Source organism: Microcaecilia unicolor, chromosome 1, assembly GCF_901765095.1.
Source record: "Microcaecilia unicolor chromosome 1, aMicUni1.1, whole genome shotgun sequence".
Taxonomy (NCBI): Eukaryota; Metazoa; Chordata; class Amphibia; order Gymnophiona; family Siphonopidae; genus Microcaecilia; species Microcaecilia unicolor.
Genome location: NC_044031.1, coordinates 69,063,709 through 69,083,585, shown reverse-complemented (window position 1 = coordinate 69,083,585; position 19,877 = coordinate 69,063,709). Strand labels below are relative to the sequence as shown.

At 44.9% G+C, this 19,877-nt stretch overlaps 1 protein-coding gene across 1 annotated transcript in view; it reads right to left on the bottom strand.

Annotated features, from left to right (window-relative positions):
* ACVR2B (activin A receptor type 2B) overlaps positions 1-19,877 on the bottom strand; it is a 348,757-nt gene that overhangs the window by 114,396 nt on the left and 214,484 nt on the right. The window contains exon 3 of the mRNA XM_030198157.1: positions 2,639-2,736. Within this exon, the coding sequence (XP_030054017.1) occupies positions 2,639-2,736 (98 nt within the window). The remainder of the gene's footprint in view (positions 1-2,638; positions 2,737-19,877) is intronic.

The following is a 19,877-nucleotide window of genomic DNA, read 5'->3' as shown; positions in this document are numbered from 1 at the left end:
AATGCCTTTGGGGTTCTATCAGTATTTGAAGAATGAATTTTCCAGGGGTTGCCAAGTGGGAAAAAGTGTGTGTGGAAGGCTTAGCTACCTATTTGATATGGTATATTTTCGTAGAACAAATCATGTGTTTTCATAGCCTTATCCCTCTGACACTGCATTTTATTGCTCATAATAAAGTCTAGGTTCTGGGAAGAATCCTCAGTCTCAGTTATCAAGGGGATAACAGATGTTTCTTTTACACATAGATAATTACATTGTCATCTGTACTATGTTTCTGTGTCAATATAAGGACATTTTGAATGAAGAAGAGGGAAAATTAAGGATACATTGACCCCAGTATTCAGCCTGCACTGGTCAGTTTTTTCTTGATCCCTTAATGCCACCCTCAAATGTCAGCCACTGCAGGCACACACACACAAAAAAAGAGCAGGATATTTAGCAGCAGTACCAGGACAGTGGCCGCTGCTGAATATCCGATACTGTAGTGACTGGCCAGCATTATCTACTACTACTACTACTTAACATTTCTAAAGCGCTACTAGCGCTGTACAGTTTAACAAAGTAGGACAGTTCCTGCTCAAAGGAGCTTACAATCTAATGGACAAAATGTGCAGTCAATCAAATTGGGGCAGTCTAGATTTCCTGAATAGAGGTATAATGGTTAGGTGCCGAAGGTGACATTGAAGAGGTGGGCTTTGAGTAAGGATTTGAAGATGGGCAGGGAGGGGGCTTGGTGTATGGGCTCAGGAAGTTTATTCCAAGCATAGGCAGAGGCGAGGCAGAAAGAGTGGAGCCTAGAATTGGCAGTGGTGGAGAAGGGTACAGAGAGGAGGGATTTGTCCTATGAGCGGAGGTTTCGGGTAGGAGCGTAAGGGGAGATAAGGGTAGAGAGGTAATGAGGGGCTGCAGATTGAGTGCATTTGTAGGTTAGTAGGAGAAGCTTGGACTGTATGTGGTACCTGAGCACTACTATATTCATCAGATATATAGATAGCTTATTCGGTTACAGTTAGAACAGCTTTTTTGCTTTTCAGTGTTATCAACTGTAACCGAATAAGCTATCTATATATCTGATGAATACTGGGGTCAATGTACATTTTGGATAGTGCTTCAACAGTCTGTAAAGCCACACAGTATTACTTTCCAGATAGTACTGCTGAATATCTTTCTCATCAGCATTTATCCAGGTAGCAGGCAATGGTAGCCAGATATTTGCTTTTGAATATTGACCCCTGAAAATTAAATGTGAGCTTTCTTTTCAAGTAATTTGGAAATCAAATGTATTTGCAAAAGCTAATTCTGTCTGGAATGTGAAACTGCTAGATATTTTACTCTTCTTAGTTTTAAAACTCATGTTTTATAACTGGCTACAAATAATATCCGATACAGGATGTTTGATCTACATGCCATTTAGAGCCTGACTGAATTTCTGATTCGGCAGCGAAACTGACCCCAAATCCGGGTTCAAGTTTTGGCGGAAACTGAACCTCCTCCCCACGATCACTCACCGCCCTATGTCCCCACCCACCACCGGAAGGCTCTCTCTGGGCCTACCTTTAAATCTCCTGGTGGTCTAGCGGATCTTCAGGGAAAAAATAATCCCCAGTCACTCTTGCTCCCACGGGTTCCGCAGCCAAAACCAAACTGCAAATTTCGATTGCTGGTTCGGTTTTGGTTGAAAACAAGAATCCTGGTTTCGGTTGGTCTCTAATGCCATTGGACATACATATATGAAGCAGATGTAGCCAAACAATACAGCAGACTCAGAAAATTGTATGAAGGTTGAAAACCTGTAATTCATTATATATCCCAAATGCTGGCACTGCAATCTTTTTTCTTATGCTATTAGATAAAACGCTGTAGACCCTATCTTAGTTGATGAATTAATTTTTTGATCACTAACTGGAAAGCTTATAAAAGAATTCTTGTGACTTCATATATTTTTATTGAGTACACACAAATACAAAAACGAAATATAGCTGAAGACATCATTACTGAATAAGGCCCATAGTCATTTTCTTAAAAACTAGAGAGTGAATATTTCAAAACATTTAATGCTTTTTAACCTTCAATATTGCTGTTAATCACCAGTCAGGTAAATTTGTTGACCCAAACACTGCACAGTAAAACTGATCCTACATCTGTCTGGCAATAGCTCTCTGGGTCCCTTGAATAAAGGATATATGGAGTGCCAGTCTCTCTGTCCCACTTCCTGCACCCTGGATGAACCAAAGTAACTACCTCACCCTAGAAGTGCTACCCCTCCTGCTCCAAATTTCCACAACACCAAATCCTCCCAACGCACTGCTATTAAGTACTAATTCTACCCAGTTTACAAAGAATCCAAGTCCTCCACCCAAGAGCTGACACCTCTTTCTACCCAACTCAAATAAACTCCCTCTTTTCCCAGCTCTCACCTGTGGTCTCACCTCCCTCTTCACAAATTAGAATGCAAAGGAATTTACCAAGCCATTCAACTGGTATTTATATTTTGCTTGTTACAGTCCAGGCTAAAGCATTTTCTGTTTGTTGATCAGTGATAGACCACCTTGTTTGCTTAACCTCCCCTCAGTTTCCTAATCTCAAACTGCAACACAATCAAGATTAAAGAGAGTGGATTTTAAAAAGTGCTACTTACCTACTTCAGGTAAGTGAGTAAATTGCTCATTGCAATAGTTCCCCTCACAACAGCAGAAAAATACTTGTGGGTTTTCTTCTTTTGCTATACATTCCTGCCTATAGATCAAAAAAGAAACATATAAAAACAATGTGTGTTTGAGGGTAAACAATTTCAATTTTTCAAGCCCAAACAACTAGAAGAATTTTTGACTGCCAGAGAAGTGCATGTCAAAATGTAAGTTCCTATGTTCAATGTTAGCAGGTAGCTGAAGTAAACAGGTGGGAGAGACGTATCTCCCATAAGTATTTAATCATTTTTACTTTTATTTCCTTTATCTTGGATCCGGTTACTTCTTATAGTGGATGAAAAACAGAATTTATTTCTGAATTATTATTATTATTATTAAGTTCCTGTATTTTTCTGGGTTTCTATTGTATCCTGGTATTGTGATACTATTTGGATATTGTATATTATTTGAAAAATTACAAATAAATAAAAAACATTGTTGGCTACAGAACAGATGTGGTATAATGTACTTTGACTTAAACTCCGGAAGCCAAATCTCTGCACCTTTAAGTCTAATAAGTAATGGCTAAGCCAAATGGTTTCTGTTCAGGAGTGCTACTAAGCCTTGTGGCTTCTGAAACCTTCCTCATCCCCTATGACCATCAGAAAGTAAGCAACAGATGACAAATGTCATGACAAAAAACAACTAAAGGGCTTCTACGGCTTCTGAAAATGAAACAGTTCTAGGCATTCCTGACTAATACATAAAATATATAACATGTTATTCAGAGGTTATCTGACAGCACTATGCATACCTCAGCAGAACACTGGTTATCTGTTTTGAAATACTGATTTACTTAACATCCGTAGCGCACCAGTTCAGAACCAGTGGGTTATGTCTGTCGACAAGCAGATAAAAACAAAGAAACAAAGTAGTTCTGTGTGGTTCATCCCTTATCGGCACCGTGTACCTTAGAATATTGAGTTTTTCTGTCTCCAGCAGATGGCTGCAGACACACCTTAAAGCTTTTGATCTGTTTACCGAGACAGCTCTGAGACCAGTTATCAGCTGGGTTTCGCTGAGCACAGGGAGGGGGAGGAGGTACCTTTCTAAAAGTTTGAGTTCCTTAAGGATTTAAAGAAGTTTCTCAAGAGAAGGGGTGTAACTCAGAGGTTTCTGTGTTCCTCACCCAAAACCCCTGCCATCACCTTCTTTCCCTCTAGCCATGAAGGAAGAGGTCCGGTATGTGAGGAGAAAGCTTTGATGATTTATTAGACCTCCAACTCCTTTTCTCTATTTCCTCCTATCCCCCAGGCAGGGGTTTTACTGGGGTTGAGCCGCTGCTGAAGTCTGGACAAGATGTCTTTTCTTTGATGATGAAAACTGAGCAAGCACGGAGCAGCCACCTTGGATGCTGTTTCTGGGGTTTACTCTGAGCCCACCGAGTCTCTTCCCCTCTTTCTTCTGTACCTCTCTCCTCCTTTGACTGCAGTAAGGTATATTTTATCACACCTTATTCAGCTTTGAAGTGTTTGAAAACAGATTTGTCAGTGAGTGCATGGAGTTGTAGAATTCCATGGTGATTTAACAGTACATCAGCTTAGAATGAACCTGCAGATGGGGCTGAAGTTTGGCAGAGGAGGTGGAGACAAAGTCTTACAGTCCCAGTCTTTTAGTAACATAGATTAACTTGGCCACACTATTACGATGCTCTCTGGACACTGAAAATCAGGACGTCTTGAATGCTTTAAAAGCCGTTCAATAAAAATAAAACAAAAATAAAAAGGTGAGGGAGGTAAAGCAGATCTTCTTGGAGTGGCTAACTTACAACCTGAAGGTCACAGGTTCAACATTTTCTTGTACATGATAGAGATTAACAGTGGAGGTGGGGGTTCTATTATGGGTGGACTGCCTTGGAGTTTCAGTTGTTTCGGAAGTAGAATCCTACTTCCTGCATCCTGATCATCTGGATATACTGGACAATATATAAAGAGTAGTTACTTACCTGTAACAGGTGTTCTCCGAAGACAGCAGGCTGCATATTCTCACAAGTGGGTGACGCCACGTCGGCCCCGGAGGATTTTAAAGCAAAATCTCAAAATCTCTTTACGGCGTTCCGTCGCGCGAGCGATCGTACTGCGCATGTGCGCACACCTATTCCCGCTCGCCGAGCGGACACGCCCCTCAGTTATATCCAAAAGAAGGAGGAGACAACTCCAAAAGGGGAAGGTGGGAGGGTTTGTGAGAATATGCAGCCTGCTGTCTTCGGAGAACACCTGTTACAGGTAAGTAACTACTCTTTCTCCAAAGACAAGCAGGCTGATATTCTCACAAGTGGGGTATCCCAAGCTTTCAGGCTTACACAACAAACAGTGGTCAATAGAGTCTCGCAACGGCGAGGCCAGAATAAACATTGACCTGAAATATCTAAATGAGTGTAGCCTGGAACAGAACAAACATGGGCTTAGGAGGGTTGGAGTTGGATTCTGAACCCCAAAGAAGTTCTGCAGCCCCGACTGCCCAAAAACCGACTGACGCGTCAGCTATTCTGCTGAAGGCAGTAGTGAGATGTGAATGTGTGGACTGATGACCACGCCACAGCTTTGCAGATCCCTTCAAAAGTGACTGATTTTAGATTAGTCACCTATTCAGCCATGGCTCTAATTTTGTGAGCCGTGACATGGCCTTCTAGAGTCAGTCCAGCTTGGACAAAAATGAAGGAGATGCAATCTGCCAGTTAAGAAGAAATGATGCGGTTTCCGACAGCAACTGGCATTAAAAGAAATAAACAACTGGGCGGACCTTCCGAGGGAGCTCGTCTGCTCCACGCAAAAAGTGCGCAGCTTGCTTTCGCCAGGGCTTGTAAGATGAGGGAGAAAGCATGTTGGCAAGACAATTGACTGGATCAGATGGTACTCTGATACCAGCGCCAGTAAGAACCTTGGCTGCATGCGGAGAACTACTCTGTTAAGATGAGAAGTAAGGTAAGGAGCTTGAGCTACTAGAGTCTGAAGCTCACCGACCTTTCGAGTTGAAGGAACAGCCACCAAGGAGAATGACCTTCCAGGTCCAATACTTCAGATGACAGGAATCCAGTGGCCCGAATTGAGCTTGCAGCAGCTGGATGAAAACGACATTGAGACCCCAAGATACTGAATAAGGAGTGATAGGGGCTCTGACCGAAGCATAAGAGCCAACTTGAAAAATTATTGTGGGTGCTAAGCCCAACAGAAATAATCCCCCTTAGATACAGACAAGGAATTCTCTCAATACTGTGGGAGAAGTAAACGTCATGAAGTGGACAGCTGAAGGCTGACCTTGTACACGTTGATGATAAGCTCTTATTGCACGAAGATGAATACAGACCGAGTTGGTCTTGAGACCAGATTCAGACAGGTGTGGAAAGAACTCAAGCAAGGTCTGTATAAGACTAGAGGCAGGATGTAGGACCTCGCTGTCACACCAGACGGCAAACCTCTTCCATGAAAAGAATAACACCTCTTTGTGAAATCTTTTTTGGAAGCAGGCAAGAGTCGGGAGACACTCTTCTGGAAAAGTCAACGAAACCTACACTCTCAACATCCAGACCGTGTGAGCCATAGATTGGAGGTTGGGATGTAGAAGTGCCCCCTCGTTCTGCGTAATGAGAGCTGGAAAACATTCCAACTCCAGAAGAAGAGGGAATCGTATCTGACGTAGCTAGAAAGGAGCAATCAGAATCATGGCTCCACAATCTTGCTTGAGAATCAGCAAAGTCTTTTCCACCAGATGTATGGTAGGATACGCATACAGAAAACTTGTCCCCCAAAGAAGGAGAAAGGCATCCGATGGTAGCCTGCCGTGAACCTGCAGCCTGGAACAGAACTGAGGGACTTTGTGATTGAACTAAGTTGCTCAGCCTGTCGGCCAGACTGCTGTTTACGCCAATTAGATAAATGGCTTGGAGAAAACAAGCCGCGTTGGCGAGCCTACCGCTACATCTGCATGGCATCTTGACTCAGAGGACAAGATCCAGTACTCCTTTGTTATCGAGTACATCACAACCCGATTGTGTGGTTGATTAAAATAATTAGGTTGGATAGCCAGGAGGGATGCAACCTTCGTCAGCAGCTTTTGACTGAGTAAGGTGGACTGAACACCTCAGAATCAAAATGGAGAGAATTAACCACCTCTGAGGGGAATTCCGAAGACTGGCGAACAGTTGGGTTACATCCTCTAGATGTGCAAAAGTGTCAAGGGAGTGACGTGAACTGTGGAAGCCATATGTCTAGAAGTCTCAATATTACTGTGCTGTAATCAGTTGAGACGGGCAATCAACGTGTTAAGGGAAGACTTGCACTCCCAGTCCATGAAGATACGCTGCAACAACAGCTAGGCACTAGGAAAAACATACTCTGGACGCAAAGTGAGTAGAAGTATCTTGTAAGTCCAGAGAGCATAACCATTTGTTTTCCTGAAGTATGGGAAGAAGGTTGCTCAGGGAAATCATCCTGAACGAAATCAGTTGAGGCCCCTTATGTCTATGATGGGACGGAACCCACAAGGAAGGACCTGGGATAGAAACTCAATCCTTCTTACCCTTGTGGAACAGGCTCGACTGCATTGGTACTGAGAAAGGCAGAGAGTTTCTCTGCAAGTACTCACTGTTGATGGAAGCTAAAGGATTAAACTTCCAATGAACAATGTGGAGGGTTTGATTCCAGATTGAGAATGTATCCTAACCGGACTATTTGAAAAAACCCCCCGGTTGGAGGATATAGAAATCACCTGTGGTGGAGAAAATTTGAACTTCCCCCCGACAGGCAGATTGGCCGGTACGGACATTTGTTGTTTTTTTTTTTTTTTTTTTTTATATAGTGGCTATGCTGAATTGGAGCCACTCCAAAACCCCTCTCTGGTTCCTGCGGAATAGCTGCAGGAGCCTGATTAGGTGCACGCCGTTGACTAGAACGAGCGTGCTGATCTCTTTAAAGAAGTTCCGAGATGAGGAAGTGTATGCACAGCATATCAACAATTTTCTGCTGAGTCTCCTCCTCCAGGTGAGAGGCACACAGTCATGAGAGTCTGCGCATCACCATACCTAGAGCAGAAATCTAGGTGTTACAATACAAGTGATGAAAACGCCATTGGACAGGAACTTGCGACACTTGGAAAAAAGATGTAGCCTACTCCGGTGGGAATGCTCATAAAGATCTGGCAGGACTTGGTCTTGGACGCGATCATGCCAGCCTGGTACGCCATTCTCCAAGGGAGGCTAAGAATGTATGCTCTGGCCTCGGGGGCGCCGAAGCAAGTTCTTAGAACTGCTATCAGTTCTGAGTTGAAGATGGTAGTCCAGGACCTCGAGCATCTGGCATTGGGCTGATTGACAATCTCCATTGTAATGTGTCAAGAGAAATAGAGGATCTAGAGGATTCTCAGCAGAGAAAACCCCATGACCTTCATGTTCATCAGATGAACCATCATTGAACTGAGCCAACTACTCAAACAGAGCAGCTCAGATGCAAACATTGACCAGTATAGAGCAACTGTCATACATACAATTCTACAGAACAGCTATGGAAAATATGTTCTCCTGTAGCAAAATGGCTGTTCTTAACATGCATTTCTGGGCCTGGAAGCCAAGGTATGGAGGCGCAGTAAGTTCTACGAGCGAACCCTATACCAGAGGCAGCATCGGTGAAGGAGACCAGTTGAAAAGCTAGATGCCGCGGGAGGCGGTAGCATCCATGGCGTCCAATGGTACCCATGGTCTCGAAGCCAAGGACAACATCTGGCAATGCAAGGGAATCGAAACCAGACTGCCAGATGACTTCCATAACAGAGATGTGACCGATGGTACTGATAGTACTCATGGCACCGACGGTGCCGATGATACACATGGTACCGATGACCCCCGGTACCAATGGAACCCATGGTACTTGGTACCGATGATAGTCATGATATCTGGTATCGATGGTACCCATGATACCCTAGTACCGAAGGGACCCTTGACATGTGGTACCGATGGTACCCATGAAATTCGGCACCAACAGCACCGACGGTACCTATGGTACACATGGTATCGACGGTGCTCAAGACACCTGGTACCAATGGCACCCATGGTACCGATGGTACCGATGGTACCTGGTCATGCACCGACGGTATCCATGATAGCTATCCATGGTACCGACGATACCCGATACCGATGGTACTCGTGATACTCGGTACCGATGGGCGATGATACCTGTGATCGATGGTGCCCATGATATCTGATGCTGATGGTGATACCTGGTGCCGACGGTGCCCATGCACCGAAGACACTCGGCACCGATGATACCCGGTACCGACGGAATCCATGGTACCGATGGTACCGGTACCGACGGGACCCATGGCACCGACCATGGTACCAATGTTCCCGGTACCGATACTCCTCGGTACCGACGCACCGGTGACATTCGGCACCGACGGCACCCATGGTACCGATGATACTCGGTACCGACGGCACCCATGGTACCGATGAAACTCGGTACCGACGGTACCCATGACACCCGGTACCGATGATACTCAGCACCGACGGTACCCATGACACCCGGTACCGATGATACTCGGTACCGACGGTACCCATGACACCCGGTACCGATGATACTCGGTACCGACGGTACCGATGATGCCCGGCACCGACGGCACCCATGGTACCGATGATACTCGGTACCGACGGCACCCATGGTACCGATGGTACTCGGTACCGACGGTACCCATGACACCCGGTACCGATGATACTCGGTACCGACGGTACCGATGATGCCCGGTACCGATGCGGTGTATCGACGTCCAATGCCAGGATACCTCCATAATAGAGGGAGCAACGCTCTCGGCACCGACTGATGTCTGAAGCCCGAATACCTCCATAACAGAGGGAGCAAAGCTCTGGGCACCGATGGTACCGACACCTGCTGATGCGCCCGAATGACCTGCCAAGCAGGAGGCGCCGAGGCAGGTGGAGACCTACTCGATGCATAACTATACCCAGCGTGCATCGGTCTCTGTCGGACTCCCTGACAAGTAGCATAAGTCTCGTCTTTGAGACACTACCTGCGCTTCACAGGGAGATGATCCGGTCCTTTGGGCATCCCTGGCAGAGTAGAATACGTCTCGGTACTTTGAGACACTACTTGCGCTTCACAGGGAGATGATCCGGTCCTTTGGGCATCCCTGGCAGAGTAGAATACGTCTCGGTACTTTGAGACACTACTTGCGCTTCACAGGGAGATGATCCGGTCCTTTGGGCATCCCTGGCAGAGTAGAATACGTCTCGGTACTTTGAGACACTACTTGCGCTTCACAGGGAGATGATCCGGCCCAAGACACTTCCGCCGATGCGTCCGAATGACCTGCAGAGCAGGAGACGCCGAGACGGGTGGAGACTCACTTCAAAGGTTACACCACTGATATTGTGTCACCAGGCTGCCCATTCAGTGGCTGTGACATACATCTTCACCATGAAGCAGGCTCTCACAGCTCTCGAGAGCAATTTATTTAAGTTTTAATAAATGGATCAAAAAATGTGGGCTTGTTTTATTTGCTGGCTAGAGAGAGCCCACAGATAACAATATACCAGCACTTTCAAGTAAAAAAGAAAAAGAGAAGCTTATAAGCTTCGTTGAGGCACAGCCCCTTGTGACTCTGGCAATTACTTAAATTTTTTTCTTGCCTCAGGTACAAAAAATACCTGTATATATAAGCCACAATGAGCCTGCCATAAAAAGAAAAAATAAAAAAGAGATTTACTCCGAAGACCTGAAGAAAACACGAAGCCCTAACGAACTCCGTGTCTCCTCAGACGCGGAAAAAGAAAAACTGAGGGGCGTGTCCGCTCGGCGAGCGGGAATAGGTGTGCGCACATGCGCAGTACGATCGCTCGCGCGACGGAACGCCGTAAAGAGATTTTGAGATTTTGCTTTAAAATCCTCCGGGGCCGACGTGGCGTCACCCACTTGTGAGAATATCAGCCTGCTTGTCTTTGGAGAATCTACATTCCCTTCGACCCTCCTGCTGCCTGATACACACCTACCTCATCAGACCACAATACAACCTGTATTTGTTATCAACCGAATTGGCGAATGCCATTACGGTACTATGTAAGCCACACTGAGCTTGCAAATAGGTGGGAAAATGTGGGGTACAAATGTGACAAATAAATAAATATATAAATCAGGACGTGGCTCGACATGCAACCACTCTCCTGTTCCTCCTCTGCTTGTGTTGAGTGCCAGGAGGGGGAAGGGGGAGGGTAATAAATGGGACAAATTAGGCAGTACATGCTAAGGACACAGGAAAACTCAGGCAGCAAAGGACAAGAGGAGATGTAGGAGGCAAGCTGAGAAAGGATACCTGCAGGTGGAGCATTTGTGCCAAAGGTACAGGAGACAAGGAGAACAAACCCAAGGTGCCACAGGGGATACCACTGGGGAGGGGTTGTGTGTATGTATTCTTAAATGGTGAAGGGAGAGAAAGGGCTGAGGTGTATTGGGGAATTCACAAATGGCTGTGGGGAGTGTGTGTGTGTGTGTGTAGGGATGGGTTTCAGAAAGTTAAGATGCTGTGAGTATTGAGGAGGCTGAGAAAACTGAGGTGGGGCAAAGACTGACTGACAGCTCTGAAAGGGTACATACTGGGGGGGATGTGTGTATACTAGGGGAAGATATGAAGGAAAGCTCTGGTGTCTTTTTGGGGAGGAGATTGACAGAGAGGTATGGGATGTTTGTATACTGGGAATCTTAGGGAGGAGCTCTTTTCTGTGCCTACTGAGTGGGGGAAGAGAAATGGAGAGATAATGGATTGGGGGGGGGGGGGCAGAGAGGAGGGACAGATGGACACAGGGCAGAAATAAGATGCTGACAGGCATATTTTATCCACATGACTAATTGCGATTAAATATTTTAATCAAACTGCTATAAAAACTGGATGAGCCCTATTTTCAAAATGGCACCACTCGGGAAGTGACCATTAAGATCCATTTTAGCAAAATAGCATTTAGTGAAGAAAATAAAGTAGTGATTACATTTCTGCAATAAAATACAGCACAGTGCGCAAAGTGTTTGCTAAGGGAGTTTTCTAATAAAAGCTGGACTAATGTATTCAAAGGTCACATTAAGGGCTCCTATTACAAAGTGGTACCAATTAGCGTGTGCTGAACTTGAATGGGCTTCTTTGCATTCAGTGTGCCGCTACTCAATAGCGCCACTTTGTAAAAGGAGCCTTAAATGTTTACACAATTGCAAAGTATTTTAAAACTATGTAAGGGGTCCTGGTTTTGCCAAACTGCAAAATTTCAGCCTCTGGTGTGGATTAATTATGTCTTTAAAAAAATGAGAAATGTTTATCGAAGAAAAAAAAAAAAAAAGAAGTACGGCTTTTGGAAAAACACATTTGAAAACTTAACATGAACTGCTGTCATGAAGACATACAGCATAAGAAGTTACTGGTTCTGTTTAGCTCTAGAAGGAGTAGAAAAATTAAGCTCTAATAAAGAAACATTTAAGCAGGAATTAAAGCTAAATTAATTGGAAGACAACAAGGAAGGACCTAGAATTCCATATATATAGATTATATATGTCCCACTGATTGAAAATGTACCAAACGTAGAGACTATAAAAGTTTGGAGTGGTAATTTCTGACAACTTTCATTTTTCTATACTATAGAGTCAGTAGAAATGGACTATGCAAACTTTTATCTGTAACTTCATATGGCTTACAGAGTTATATATGTTTTAAATCTGCTAGTTTTCTTTGTTTGTCTTCTGTAGCAAATAGCTTTCTGTAGAAACTTTCTGTCATGACAGATTCTTGTCACACTTCAGTTATTAGTAGAAGGTTTGTAAGCTCCTTGAGCAGGGACTGTCCTTCTATGTTAAATTGTACAGCGCTGCGTAACCCTAGTAGCACTTTAGAAATGTCAAGTAGTAGTAGTAAGGTTGTTGGGGTTTTTCAGACGACAGACTTTTGGTTTATTGTTTTTAAGATAATATGCCCCCTGTTTCTGTTCTGATGGGAAGAGCTTCCTATGGCATATATAAGGATCCTGTAATGCTCAGCTGTTCCTAGAAGGTTCTTGCCCCTCGGCAAGAGGTTTGTAGATTATTACTGGTGAAGTATCTTCCATTCTCCTTTTAGTCATGTTCGCTCCTGTGAAATGTTTACATTTTGGTCTTTTAGTCCATCTTCCTTACCATAGTTCAGGACTGGCTAAGGTGAAATGATATCTTACCCAATAAGTTTCTTTCCTTTAGTGGGCCATACCATTCTGCACAAGTGGGTGTTATTCCCTCCTACCAGCAGGCAGAGATTGAGAAAAGGCTGATCTTTACCAGTGACCTCACTGGCATAACTTAGAAGTGCTGAGTGGAAAGATCCAGTATACATCTGCCAAAGTAGCAGAAGGTCCCTTTGTAACACATACCCATGCCCCATCAAGCACTTCAGCTGCAATGAACATCAAGTGAGCAAAACACCAAAGAGTGGCACTTGTTACCCTGCATACTTCAGGAATGCTTGAATTAAATTATTTTTATTTTCTTTCTTTTTTTTACTGTAAGGTAAAGCACAGAACAACTTAAGAGTTCCAGGCCTTAGTCTTCAAAGGGTGAGAAATTGGGTATGACAATTTTACCTACCACATCGTGAAGCAGATCTATGCGGTGAGGGAAGACAAAAACTCCTGAATGGCAGCTCTGCCAAAGTCTGAATGACACTGCCCTGCACATCTAACCTGTAGTGTTTATCAAAGGAATGAAATGATGACCACATCACCACTTTACAAATTTCCTCTGGAGCCACAGCATGGGCCTCCACCCAGAATGTAGCCTGAGCCCTCATGGGCTCTGAGGGACTGGCCAACTTCTGAAAATGCATTTAGTCTCAATGACTGTCTTAATCCACCTTATAATCGAAGCTATGGAGGCCGCCTGACTCTTTTTATGGCCATGAAAAAGCACAAACAGGTGGTCCAAAAGATAAAAATAATTCATCTCCTTCAGGTACTGTAGCAACACCTGGCAGATGTCCAGAGTTTCAGGGTGACAGGCTTACATTTTTATCTTTGACAGAATACTGTTTAAAGTTGTCAATAAAATTACTTTCGTTTTGAGTATGTCATCACAGTTTGCCTATTTCAGAGACGTTGTCCAAGACGGGGATTAGTATGAATGCAGCTGAAAGGAAGACCTTTGGGATTAAAAATACAACTATTTCCAGATGTTTCGAAGGAAACACAAAAGAAACGCAGTTTTTGATATTGAAACCAGAAGTTTTGCTACTAGGCGCTACATTTTATCTTCGTTTTCCTTGTAAATGCATTGTTTCCTATAATTCATATAAATATGTTTTCATGGATCCATCACAATTAACATCTTTTGTAGCATCTAAAAGAACTGAAGGAGTAGTAAGTAGTAACACTGTTTAAAAATGTCTCCTAGATGTTAATATTTCCTTAAATTGTTTTTTGTTTTTCCTCTGATCCTCCTATATTACGGATGCCCCTATAATGTGGACTTGAGTGTTGAAACATGAATTTATATAACTTCTTTTTTCTTGTTGTTAACTTGAAATAATAACACTTTACAATCAAGTGTAATTCCTTGAAATATTTGTTATATGCATAAAAAAAAAAAAAAAAAAAAGGGCTGATGAACACAAGAGCAGTTGGATAGAACGGATGAATTTAATTTATAAATTGACTGAGATGACATATGAGAGGTGCTTACTGTAGTAGGGAAAGGGGGGAAGGGGGAGGGAAGGGAACTTGATATATCACCTTTCTGTGGTTTTTGCAACTACATTCAAAGTGGTTTACATAGTATATACAGGTACTTATTTGTACCTGGGGCAATGGAGGGTTGAGTGACTTGCCCAGAGTCACAAGAAGCTGCAGTGGGAATCAAACCCAGTTCCCCAGGATCAAAGTCCACTGCAATAACCACTAGGCTACTCTTCCACTGTCCATGATGGCTCCAAGAATTCTAGTACTGGGTACTAGGAGAACGGGGATTTGGCAGAGCAGCAACGGAGTGGCAAGGAGAATCTCTTTCCTGTCAGTAAAAAGAAGATTAGAGCCAGTCAGTAATCTGTGTAAGCTTGGAATTAAAGACAGATCTCCCGGAGGCTGGTGGGATCAAGAGTGCAAAGTAACTAGATATCATCTGCATAGACATATGCAATGAATCCAAGTGAGTGTATCAAAGTCAGGAGTGGTGCTAAAATGATATTGAATAGAGGGGCCAGATATGATCACTGTGGTACACCAGAAGCAAGAGAAAAAGGAAAATAGTCAGATTGGGTTGTCCGCACCGTATAAGTGCATTGGTCTAGATAAGAACTAAACCAGCTATAAGCTGTGTCTTGAAGACCTGCCAAATGGAGACGAGAGAGCATAAGGGGATGATCAACTAAGTCAAATGCCACAGTGAGGTCGAGTGAGAGTAGTAGAAGTGATTGAAACTGATCAAGATGATGGTAGATATAAGTGGTTATACAACACAAAGTGGTTTCTATATACTATGATTATGGCAGAAGCCAGTTTGATGAAGATTTAGGATTTGATTGTTAGAGAACAGATCAGAAAGTTGTTGATAAACTATTGACTCTGTAAGTTTAGCCAAAAATTGAAGGTTTGCTATTGGAGCATAGTTCATTGGATCATAAGTAGAGTTGGCAGAGTCTTTGATATTAGGACATACATAGACAGACTTCCAGCTAGCAGGGACTACATCTGTAGATAAACTGAGAGTGACCATAGAGGGAATATAAGGGAGAAATTCCGGCAGGAAGCATTTTAACAAGATAAGGGTAGGGATCATGAGGTACTGTTGTGGGTTTCAGAGATTGAAGCTCAGGAAGAAAGGGAAGAGTGAAGGTCACCATGGCTTCCTTTGTGCGAGAAATAACTGACATATCACTAACTTGCAATGGAGAGCTGGGTGAAGACGAGAGGAATGGCGCCAATGATTGGGAGAGGCCAGAGGGGCACGAAGCTGAGTACCTATTAATGAAGAAGCTGGCTACAGACCGAACATCAGGAACTGCGCAAACAGATTTTTGGGGTGCACAAAATGTAGTAAATGTCCAAAGAATTTGATAAAGTTTAGAGGACAAAGGAGCTCTGGAGATGAGTGATGAGTAATAGTCTTTTTTTCAAGAGAGAAGTCTTACAGGAGCGGGCCAATGTTTTATATGCAGCAAGGCGCAAGGAAGTAGGCTCATGATGTCATTTTTGCTCCGCTCGGCATAACTGTTGCTTCATTTGCCACAGTTCGGTTCTGTACCACTGTGCAGTAGTAGCGCAATTATGGGGGGGGGGGGGGGGGCAGAAGAGGTAAGTGAGGCAAGAGTGTCAAAAGCCTTCATAATCTCTGAGTTCCAGCAAGATATGTGATCGGTTAGTGGAAAGTCAACAAATGTCGAAAGGGTAAACATACACAAGCTTAATAAGGAGTCAGACAAGAAGGGAGGGGATCGTGAGAATTATTTTTATTTTTGTTACATTTGTACCCCGCGCTTTCCCACTCATGGCAGGCTCAATGCGGCAGGCAATGGAGGGTTAAATGACTTGCCCAGAGTCAGAAGGAGCTGCCTGTGCCGGGAATCGAACTCAGTTCTTCAGGACCAAAGTCCACCACCCTAACCACTAGGCCATCCTCATCCTGCTCGATCTATCCGCTGCGTTTGACACTGTCAATCATGATCTACTTCTTACTACATTGTCCTCTTTTGGGTTCCAAGGCTCTGTCCTCTCCTGGTTCTCCTCTTATCTCTCCCACTGCACCTTCAGAGTACACTCTCATGGATCTTCCTCCACTCCCATCCCACTATCTGTTGGAGTTCCCCAGGGATCTGTCCTTGGACCCCTTCTCTTCTCAATCTACACCTCATCCCTAGGCTCACAGATCTCATCTCATGGTTTTCAGTATCATCTTTATGCTGATGACACCCAGCTATACCTCTCCACACCAGACATCACCGCGGAGACTCAGGCCAAGGTATCGGCCTGCTTATCCAACATTGCTGCCTGGATGTCCAACCGCCACCTGAAGCTGAACATGTCCAAAACCGAGTTCCTCGTCTTTCCACCTAAACCCACCTCTCCTCTTCCTCCACTCTCCATCTCAGTTGACAACACCCTCATCCTCCCTCTCCCATCTGCCCGCAACCTCGGAGTCATCTTCGACTCCTCCCTTTCCTTCTCTGCGCATATCCAACAGACTGCCAAGACCTGTCGCTTCTTCCTCTTCAACATCAGCAAAATTCGCCCTTTCCTATCTGAGCAAACCACACAAACTCTCGTCCATGCTCTCATTACCTCTCGCCTTGACTACTGCAACCTACTCCTCACCGGCCTCCCACGTAGCCATCTATCCCCCCTTCAATCCGTTCAGAACGCTGCCGCACGTCTTATATTCCGCCAGAACCGATATACTCACATTACTCCTCTCCTCAAGTCACTTCACTGGCTTCCGATCAGATACCGCATACAATTCAAGCTTCTCCTCCTTACCTACAAATGCACCCGGTCTGCGGCTCCTCACTACCTCTCTACCCTCATTTCCCCCTATGTCCCCGCCCGTAACCTCCACTCACAGGACAAATCCCTCCTGTCAGTTCCCTTCTCCACCACTGCCAACTCCAGGCTCCGCTCATTCTGCCTTGCCTCACCCTTTGCCAGGAACAATCTTCCTCAACCCCTACGCCAAGCTCCCTCCCTACCCATTTTCAAATCTCTGCTTAAAACTCACCTCTTCAATGCCGCGTTCGGCACCTAACCGCTCATGAAATATAGTATTACCTACCAGACGGACTCTACACTTGTCTTTAGATTGTACACCTGTCTTTTTAGATTGTAAGCTCCTTGAGCAGGGACTGTCCTTCCATGTTAAATTGTACAGCGCTGCGTAACCCTAGTAGCGCTTTAGAAATGTTAAGTAGTAGTAGTAGTAGGCCACTCCTCCACTCAATGATATAGTGTCTTTGTATTGCTTTATGGTGTGACCATACCTTGAATACTAGGTGCAATTCTGGTCATTGCATCTCAAAAAAGACTTAGTGGAATTAGAAAAGTTACAGAGAAGGGCGATGGGGCAATACTGAATAGAATGCTAATTTTTCATCCTCTGCAAGAGCTGTCTTTTGGGAAGTCTGGGGAGCATTCAGGGTCAAAATTATTCCCTAAGCCACACCTGCTGAAAGAAAGTTCATCTCTTCATGGTTGCCTTCCTACGGCCAAGAATTTCATGCGCTATGTTACTGATTTCCTACAGTATGGACTACAATATATTATTTTTTAGCTTTTTGAATTATTAGCCAGAGAACCTTACTCCACCATGGAATCCATGAGTGGGTTCTAGAAGGGCTTAATGAGCCACTTTGTAAGCAGAGCAGAATTCAGTATAGTTCAGATAAAATTACCTAGGCCCCACAATCCTGCTGCAGTCCTCTCAAACAGGGGCATAGCCACACCTCGCCGGGAGCGGGGGCCATAGCCCGAGGTGGGGGGGCACTGTTTAGCTGCCCCCCAGCCGCCACCAACCCTCCCCCGTCACCGCCCGACCCGCCGCCACATTGGACCCCCTTGCTGACGATCCCCTTGAACCCCCCTCCCGCCACCAACTCTCCCCTGCCATCGATACCTTGTTTGCTGGCCGGGCCAGCTGAAGAGAGTCTTTTCAGCGCCGGAGTAGCGCCTTCGTTCAAGGAACTTCCTGGTTACGATCAGCTGTTTCTGACGCCTTACGTCGCGTCAGGCGTCAGAAACAGCTGATCATAACCAGGAAGTTCCTTGAACGAAGGCGCTACTCCGGCGCTGAAGACTCTCTTCGGCTGGCCTGGCCAGCAAACAAGATATTGGCTGCGGCGGCGGGGCGGGCGGCGACGGCGAGGGAGGGTTGGTGGCGGGATGCGGGTTCAAGGGGATCGTCGGCAGGGGGCCAGGGCTAAATCTACGGGGGCCCGGCCCCCCTCAGGCCCCACGTAGCTATGCCACTGCTCTCAAATGTGTGAATAGGACGCGCACCATCTGTCTTGAAGGGTGATGATCCAGCAATCGTTTTACGATTCCATTACTAGGCTAGTGGATGTGCTGGAAAGAGATCAACTTAGAAGAACACCTGACACAACAGAAGGCTAGTCCAACTACATGAGTCGGCATTCTTAAGGACTACAGCTTAAGTTCCTAGACTTAAACTTGAAGATATCAAGCTTTGAAGCTGAAGTCTAGAGGTAGTAATCATACAGTTTTGGCAGTGAATTTGACTGGGTTCTAAAAAGAGCATGTGTGAAGGAGGCCAAGAAAGACTAGGAATTCTTGCCTAAGGGGCTACAAGAAGGAACTGATGTTGGGAGAATGAGTATCTATTCGTCTCTACAAGAGAAACCATCTTTAGTACTTGTAAAAAAAACTATCAATTTAGCCTCATGCAGGACAAGGAGAAATTAGGGCTTATCTGATAATTTTCTTTCCATTAATTCTTCACACTATTCCAAGACGTGTGGGTAGTTATGTCCATCGACCAACGGAGATTGAAAACTCAGAACTGAGCTGTCCCATATATACTCATCCAGTCAGCCCAGTTTGCCATTATTTACCTAAACAAGCAGAAAGAATAAACCAAAAACCTCTAAGACCACTTTAAAGGACCAAACAATCAGACTCCCGGAAGGTCTCCAGCGTCCTTGGAGAGAAACAGAAGTGTGACAGCCTGTGCACAAGCTGTAAAGCCTGCTGCCGAAACAGGTCAGGGGTGGGCTCCTGGAATAGTATGAAGAGCTAACGGAAAGAAAATTATCAGGTAAGTCCTAATTTCTCCTTTCATTACGTTACTTCCCACTATTCCCGGATGCGCGGGATATCCAAAAGCAATCCCTAAACAGGGTGGGACCCGGTTCCGCTGCCCAGACAACCGATGCCCTGAATGCTCTCACTGAACGGCCACAAAATCCACCCAAGACATGCAAATGCATACAACAACCACCATGTCGCTGCTGTGCAAAAAACTGCCAGGCCAGCAATGTGAAAACTGCCCAGGATGCTGCCATCCGCCATGTAGAGATAGCCAAAATAAGAATCCCTACCAACCATAAGGCAATGGTGACAAAGGACACCACGAGACTCAACCTCTGTAGCCCCCAAAGGGCCGAACAGAAGAGCCGAACATCGGAAGGAAGGATAAGCCTCAAGGAAGAGTAAACAACATCGACGGCCGCCTAGAAGCCTCAGGGAGA